This window comes from Budorcas taxicolor, chromosome 5, assembly GCF_023091745.1.
Source record: "Budorcas taxicolor isolate Tak-1 chromosome 5, Takin1.1, whole genome shotgun sequence".
Lineage (NCBI taxonomy): Eukaryota > Metazoa > Chordata > Mammalia > Artiodactyla > Bovidae > Budorcas > Budorcas taxicolor.
The window spans coordinates 150,660,130-150,668,323 of NC_068914.1; the positions used below are offsets into that span (position 1 = coordinate 150,660,130).

Genomic DNA, 8,194 nt, shown 5'->3' on the forward strand with positions numbered 1-8,194 from the left:
CTGAGAACAAAGGGGTCAATATCGCCAGGATCTGGGTGCTAAGGGTGAATATCCTCTCCTGCTGTCCAGAGGTTGAGGGAAGTGGGGGAGGGCTCACATCTGCTCCTGCTCTTCTGACAGAGAGTAAGGGAAGAAAGCTGAGCAAAGAGGAGGGGTTGCTCAGGAAGGCCGGGAGGAAAAAAAAAGAAAAAGGAAAACCATCGCCAGCATTCTGTTTATCAAGCCCTTACTACGTGCCTGGCCCCGGGCTGAATGCTGCGCCTGTTGAATGATTTAATTCTTGCCACATCTTTCCAGTAGTTGAGTAGTATAATCTTCATTTTGCAAATAAGGAAACTGGTCAACAGAACTTAAGCAAGTGGTCCCAAATTCACGCCGTCCGTGACAAAACAAGACTGGCACCCAGGTTTCTTGGGCTCCTTGCTGATTTCTCCAAAGCCAAGGCGGCCCCTCTGGGGAGAGAGGAGCAACTCTCGGTTCAGTAAAATTATTGAGTATTGATTGATGGTGTGGTTCAGGCACAAATGGTCCTGGTTTGGGGTTTGCAAGCCGGTGTCCCCAAATTACAGACGACTAGTTGCTAGAATGCGTGCATGTTCAGTTGTGTCTGACTCTTTGCGACTCCCTGAACTGTAGACTGCAAGGCTCCTCTGTCCATGGGATTCTTCAGGCAAGAATACTGGAGTAGGTTGCCATTCCCTTCTCCGGGAGAAGTCCCAACCCTGGGATTGAACCCATGTCTCCTTCTTCGGCAGACGGATTCTTTACCACTGGCACCACCTGGGAAGCCCCCTAGAGAGGCAGAAAATGGAACCCAAGAGAGTAGCTTTAACACAGGGAACTTTAGTGATGTCTCCTGGGAAAGAGGAACTGAGGAGGGATGTAATAACAGCTGTCAAATCCCCAAGCAGGGTAACTGGCCTTTCTCCAGCACCACTGAGGACGGACAGGAAGGAATCAGTTTTTAGTCTAGAGAGAGGAATTAAAGCTGAGTAGCAGGCAGACCAACTCAATGGACATGAGTCTGAGCAAACTCCGGGAGATGGTGAAGGACAGGGAAGCCTGGTGTGCTGCAGTCCATGGGGTGGCAAAGAGTTGGACACCACTGAGCGACTGAACAGCAAAGGGGCAAAGCAGACAGACATCCACCAGGGCCTCGGCGGCTGGGTACTCCCTTCTCAGGGGAGCTCAGGCGGCTGACACGGTGGGCAGACAGGACGGCTCCAGTGGTGGTGAGGCACTAGCTACACCATATGCGCCTTCCACGTCGTCCTAGGAGCTGATGTGTGTTAAGCTCCTGACAAGCCTGAGTACCTTGATGTCTTTTCTCTTGCAACCCTCTTAATGATCCTATGAAGCAGACGCTGTTGTCCCCGTAAGAGAGGCACAGAGAGGTTAAGTAATCCGCCTGAAGCCACGCAGTCGGGCAGCATTGGAGCCAAGATGCAGACCCGGGTGGTCACCCCCTGTTGTCCACCTCGTCCCCCTCCTCTCGGGCTGTCAGAGCAGGGGCTGGCATCCCTGCCTCTGGAGGGGGAACTGAGGCTCCAGCGGGCACTGAACCTGCCATGAAGTGGGGATGTGGGTGCCGTGTGTTCAGGAGCCCCTTCCCCACTCCCCCCACTCTCCCCCATCCCTTCTCACCCCTCTGAGTCCAGGTTTCTCTCTGTTCATGGGCTTTCCCATTTCCCAGGGGAGCTGGAGAAGCAGCAAGGAACAAAGACTCTCTCCTTCAAGGCCGGGGGAGCCCAGGGAGACCCGCAGTCCAAGCAAGGGTCGCCCACAGGTGAGTTCCAGACCTGGGGCCCTGCCTGCGTGGAGGCCCCGCCCACACCCCAGCCTTGGGGTCCTGGGGGATTCAGGTGAGGAAGGTGCTGCTTTACATGGCCCAGCCTCCTGGGTCCTCAGCAGTGGGAGTGGGTGGAAGGTGAGAGAGAAATGTGTCTACTGACAAAGGCCACTGTCCTTCTGGAGGTGTTGGGACCCTGGGCCCCTCGCTCTCTGCAGACTACTGGTGCACGGGGTGGGGGCATCTGCGGTCGGGAGCAGGTAAGAAAGGTGGCCAGAAGGGTGTGGAAATCTTGGTCTGCCTCCTCCAGACCTTTCCCTAAGGGGCCACCAGCACTCTCTCATCCCAGGCCTGAGTCAGCCTGAAACCCACATGAACCCTCAAACCCAGTGTCTCAAATGGTTTCTCCAGGTTGAATTATTCACTCCGGATGAATTCAGTCAGCTTCGGGTTTTCCGTCACCTGTGGCCATGTTCTGTAGACCTCTTCCTCCCTTCCCTTGGCCCCCCTCCTACTTTTCTGTCCCCGGCCCCTTCCCTTCCCCCACCCTGCAGGGAGAAGACGTGCCTCCAAAGAAAAAAGAATCAGAAGGAGTGGTGGCATGAGAATTAAATCCCAGCCCAACAAACCCTAGCAAACCATCCGGGACTCTTCACTAGTTAATTCAGTCATTCATCCTTATAGTAATGAACTCTTATTGAGTGCCTGCTGTGTGCCTCATGCCAAGCCCTGGGAAACCAGGGTCCCAGCAGGACGTCAGTTTGAGCTGAGTCTCCAGTGGGCTCCATGCTGGTCCCAAACCCCGCCCGTTACAGCCACGGCGCCGAGGTGCTGTGACAGCATCACAGGACGGGTCTCACCAGCTGGGAGATGAGATTGGTTTTCCAAGCACGGTTTTTGCTCACGGAGACCCTCACTGTGATGTCTCCTCTGTGTGTGGGTCTGACCCGCCACCGTGAGTTCCTAATCACCTGCCCTGTTGTCAGCCAGCCCCTTTATGTCTACGGTCATAGCACACGCATGTTTTCACAGCTATTTAAACCCCAGAGTCAAACCTCAGCGGTGGCTGATTCCTGAACACCCCGCCCCACTCTCTGCAGCACGGCCTGCAGCTCCCGGCCTCTCCCCACCGCAATGTGCGTCTCCAGGGTCTCATCCATTAGCTCCCTCCCCAGCAGGGTCCTTGGTTCCAAACATTAGCCCAGCTTCCTCTTGTGTTACAGAAAGCAGAGGGGTGGGCATTGCAGGGAGTGGGCGCCCTCCCAGGGATGTGAGAAATCAGAGGGCCCTGGCAGAGGGCTCTAGGATGTTGCTGGGGGTGGGGGAGGGAGTCAGGGGTGACTGAGTTGGAAGAAGTCCTCAAGCTGTCCCTGGGGGTACACAGGGTGTGCCAGGCCCATCAGAGAGCCCTCATATATATTAACGCACATATGTGAAATCCGAAAAAAAAAAAAAATGGTATAGATGATCTTATTTGCAAAGCAGAAATAGAGACACAGACGTAGAGAACAAATGTATGGATACCAAGGCAGGAAGGAGGGGTGGGATGAATTGGAAGACTGAGATTGACATATATACACTTCTCTGTATAATAGAGATAACTAATGAGAACCTACTCTACAACCCAGGGAACTCTACTCAGGGCTCTGTTGTGACCTGAGTGGGAAGGAAATCCAAAAAAAGAGGAGATGTATATATATGTATGGGGCTTTCCAGGTGGCTCAGTGGTGAAGAATTCACCTGCCAATATAGGAGACACAAGAGATGCAGGTTCGATCCCTGGGTCGGGAAGATCCCCTGGAGGAGGAAATGGCAACCCACTCCAGTATTCTTGCCTGGAGGATCCCATGGACAGAGGAGCCTGGCAGGCTACAGTCCAAGGGGTCGCAGAGAGTTGGACACAGCTGAGCGATTGAGCAGCAGTGTGTATATGTCTGGGTGATTCACTTTGCTGCAGAAACTAACACAGCATTGTAAAGCTGTACTCCAGTAAAAATTAATGGAAAAGAAAAGCAAGCCCTCATAGATAGGAATTCTTTGGTGGTCCAGTGGTCCACACTTCCAATGCAGGGGTCACAGGTCGTTCCCTGGGTCAGGGAACTAAGAACCTACATGCTACGGGACTTGGCCAAAAAATTAAATGTTTTTTAAAAAGAAATCCCTGGTAGCAATCACAGACTGCTCTTACCTGCACCAGGCTCTGCCTGGGGTGCGTGCAGCTCACTGACTCCTCAGCACTCAGCTCGGTAACAGGAACAAGAAAGGAATGGGGACCCCTCCCTCACGGAGTCTGTGCCACAGACACTCAGGAGCCCCTGGGAGCCGAGAACCAAGGCCTCCTCACAGCCACTCTGCACAATCCATCCGGGGCTCTGATAAGGGTAAAGGAGATTCGACAATATCCAGCAAGGAAAAAATGGGCTCAAAGAGGTGTAGCATCTTGCCCAAGGTCACACAGCTGCTCAGTGGCAGAGCTGGGCTCAGGCACCAAGTCCACTGCCCACACAGTTGTGGGGCCCCTGGAGGATCCAGAAGGATGCCAGGTTGGGAGGTGTGGGGTGGGGTGGGGGGGTGGGTAGGCAGGGCTTTGTGCAGGAATAGGGCGGTGGAGAGTGAGCCCTGTGCTCTTTGCATTCAAAGCCAAAAGGGAAGCAGCGGCCGCGGGGGAGAAGGCTACGGAGAGCTCGGTGGAGGTGAGTGGAGGCCTGGTCGCCCAGGTGAGTACGACTGCGTGCCCCACCCTCTTCTCACTGTCTCTGTTGTTTCTCTTCTCAGGTTTTAATCAATGCCTCCCCAGCCCGACTCACCATATTACCAATTTCAAGAGATACAATTAAAAGTTACTGCTAGCATGGGTAATGCCACTCTTCCAGCACCTAATTAAGCCACAGTGCCCCCTCCAGTTCCCCGGATGCCCAGGCCACTGAGCCCCCCAGGCTGAGCTCCCAGACTAACACGTGCAGATGAAGCCCCCAGCAGGCCCACAGCATCCCTCCACGGTCCCCTAAACCCACCGCCCCGCATATGCTATGGTCCTGATGCTCCATGTCCCCTGTCCCACGTCCTGCCAGCCTCTGTGGAGGGAGCCTGGCCCCTCCAAGAATCACCCCTCAGGTCCAGTCCCCGAGTCGACGCTTCTGGGGAAAGTGGGGGCGGCTGGGAGGATACAGTGTCTGCTCAACACAGCTGAGCCACCCGGAAAGCTGGCCATGGGGTGGGATGTGCTGGAGGAAGTGAGGCAAGGTGGGACTGGGGTTGTCTTAGGGCTTCTCCTGGCGGGGGGCGGTGGGCACTGCTGTGTCTGAAGACCCTCCAAGTTGGAGGGAAGGGACTGGTGGAGTGGCAGGAGCAGCTGGTCCCTGCCAGTCCCAGAGCACCGCCTGGGAGGGGGCGTGTAGTCGCCCTGCAAGCCTGGGGACCCCAGCCCTCCCCAATGACTCCCCTTGGACCCCCGTGGGCCCCTCACTCATTTCTGCCAGGCCTCCAGGGCCCCTCATGGTCACACAGAGACCCCACTCCAAGCTGGAGGAGCCCCCTCTTAGGGCTCTGAGAGAGGAGCCCTGCCCCAGCCCGACTAAGCTCGGGGAAGCCCCAGGAAACCCTCACTCTCCCCGTAGCCCCCCACCCCCCACACACCTGTGTCTGGAGGAGGCACCTTCACACGGAGGAGCTTCCTGCCCCAGCAGCTGGCAAGCCCCCAGGGTGGGTATTCCATCCTCCGCGACCACCACCCCCCTGCCCATCTTCCTGAAGCTGCCCGTTCTCCAGCCTTGCAGATAAACACCGCAAGTTACCAGCCCTGCCCATGCCTTCGAGCCCCTGCCCAGGGAGGACCACAGTCTGTGGGCCCTTCGCCCCCTCCTCCTCTGGTCCAGAGGGCCACGTGGCTATCTGCAAGGCTAGCCCCAGGGCCCCCGGCAGCCTCCGCTCCCCTGCACCGAGGGTAGCCTCGCCGCCTCTCTGCTGGACCCCAAGCTCTTGCGTCCCCCGCCCCCCACCCCGTCACTGCCTGGCCGCCTGCTGGCAGGCGCTTCTCCAGCTTGTCTGAGCTGTCAGGCTTGCTACTCATGTTCCATCCCTTCCCCTCTCTCTTCTTTCTTTCATCAGCAGGGAGTCGGGGGGGGGGGCGGTCAGAATGAGAGAATGTTCTGCTGTCACTTCCTGCTTTTCACTTACTAACTATTGAAGATAAGGATGGGCCAGCTTGGGTGGGGCAGAGGGAGGTACAAACAGCAGAGCGGGGATCAGGGACAGCGAGCCGAGGAGGAGGCGCAGGGCGAGACCAGAGCTGCAGCCAGGGCGGGGGTGGGGGGCTCGAGGGTCTGAACCGAGGCAGTCAGTTGTTTGCCCCGAGAGGGGCTGCGGTAAAGTCTGGGAGCAGTGAGCAGAAACCTTGACCCCACAGTCTCAGGCCACTTCCTCCCGGGGAATAACTCAGAATAGAGCAGAATAGAGCGGGGAATAACTCAGAATAACTCAAAGCAGGTGGGGAAAAAGCCGCCCCCCACCCCCCAGAGGATGGAAGGAAGCCTCCTGTCCCAGTGAGGGCCACAGAGGACTCCCCAAGAGGGAGGGGGCGCAGCCCTGCTCTGCCCTGTCTGGGCACTGAGGGGCTTGGGGACTCCTTTGTTGGAATAGGGCAGGGAGTAGCAGGGGGAAGAAGCTCAGGCCTAGAAAACGCTGCCAAGGTAAAGGTTGAGAATGGAGAGTAGAGCCCATGGCCTGCAGACCCTGGCAGTGGGGCTTGTGAAAACCAAAGAAGCGGGGCTGGAGTTGGGGGATGAGGAGCAGGACTGGAGAGCCAAGTGACACGTCAGGGCAGCACCCGGACCCAGGAAGGGGGAATTCTTGACATTGCACCTTTTGCCAGTAAATAATAGGGTCAGGACCTGCTGGTTTAGGGCTCTGAGATAGTGTAGGGCAGGGCCATCATGGTTTAGCCTGGCTATAGGGTCCCCTCCTTTGCAGCCTTAGTATTCCCCCATCCTGACCCTGAGAGGTGATGCCCCCAGGACAGTCGGAAGCAACCCCAGAGATAAGGGTCTCAGCCACCCCTGGAAAGGTCCAAGAGTCCAGAAAGGCTTGTGTGTTACATCTACAGGCTGGGGCACTGGAGGGATGAGGAATTAATTAAACTCTCCTCCTTCCAGAATCCTGCTATTTCTTCCACTATCCCTGCTAGCAAGAAAAGGACAGGCTAGTCCCCAGTGTCCTCCATGGGCTGAGGGAGGGACCACCCCCTCACACTCCAACCCAGGGGGAAAAATAGGGGTCCTTTCTGGGTTCCCCCTCTGGCAGCAGGGCAGATTTCTCCAGGACCCAAGTTGGGGCAGAAAGGCAGCTGAGGACCTGACTGTGGCTGGACTCTGCTCTCAAATGTGTGGGCATGGCCCTGGGGAGTCTGGGAGGATGGGGCAGGTCTCTGGACCGCCCCTCGGGGTCCCTGGAATTCTGGGGTTTAGACATCTTTGTGATTCTACAGTGATGATGAGGCCTCGCTCTAACAAAGCTGGTGGGAGGGGAGGGGCTTGCAAGGCTGAAAGCCACCTGCCTCCTGACCCTGTCCCCGTGTCCCCAACATACCCCTGGGAGACAGGGAAGCGGTAGAGCTACTCCTGCTTTTCCAGCTTGAGGCCAGTGGGGAGGCTGGTGGGCGCTGCCGCGTGGCCCAGGGCCGCCCAGCAGGTCTGTGAGATCACACTGCATAACCTGAGTGCATTGGTCCAACTGCCCACCCCGCAGACAGGAGCCAGGAGGCTCAGCCGGAGCAGAGCATAGCAGTCTCTGGGCTCTGCTCGAGCCCAGCGCCTCTGTCTGGCAGCCAGGTGCCCTCTAGGTGGCGAAGAAATGGGGAGTGGGGCCGGCGAACCCCTCGTGGGCACAGGAGCTGGGAAAGGGTGGGGGGGGTGGGCAGGGAGGGAGGCCAGTCCCAGCAGCTGGGAATTAGTCTTGTAACATTTCATACTTCTCTGGCTGTTTCTAAACTAGGTGTCAATTCACAACAGGCTTCAGGTGTCCCCACACAGCTCCGGGCCGGGGGCCGAGAGGGGAGCGCCGTTGCCAGACCTGCAGCCTAGCCCCTCGAGGGAGCAGCCGCCGCCGCCGCCCACGCCCCCTGGGACCCTGGTGCAGTGCCAGCAGATAGTCAAGGTCATTGTTCTGGACAAGCCCTGCCTGGCCCGTATGGAGCCCCTCCTGAGCCAGGCCCTCTCCTGCTATGCCCCAGCCTCCTCCGACTCCTGCGGCTCCACGCCCCTGGGCGGCCCAGGCTCCCCGGTCAAGGTGGTCCACCGGCCCCCGCTGCCCCCGCCCCCACCCCCCTACAACCACCCACACCAGTTCTGCCCGCCTGGCTCCCTGCTGCACCAACGTCGCTGCTCCAGCGGCTCCAGGAGCCTGGTGTAG

General features: G+C 57.7%; 1 protein-coding gene across 1 annotated transcript in view; it reads left to right on the top strand.

Moving 5' to 3' along the window:
- Nucleotides 1-8,194, top strand: part of IQSEC3 (IQ motif and Sec7 domain ArfGEF 3) — an 86,496-nt gene extending 78,302 nt beyond the window's left edge. The window contains exons 12-14 of the mRNA XM_052640472.1: nt 1,694-1,786; nt 4,430-4,506; nt 7,778-8,194. Of these exons, the coding sequence (XP_052496432.1) occupies nt 1,694-1,786; nt 4,430-4,506; nt 7,778-8,194 (587 nt within the window). The remainder of the gene's footprint in view (nt 1-1,693; nt 1,787-4,429; nt 4,507-7,777) is intronic.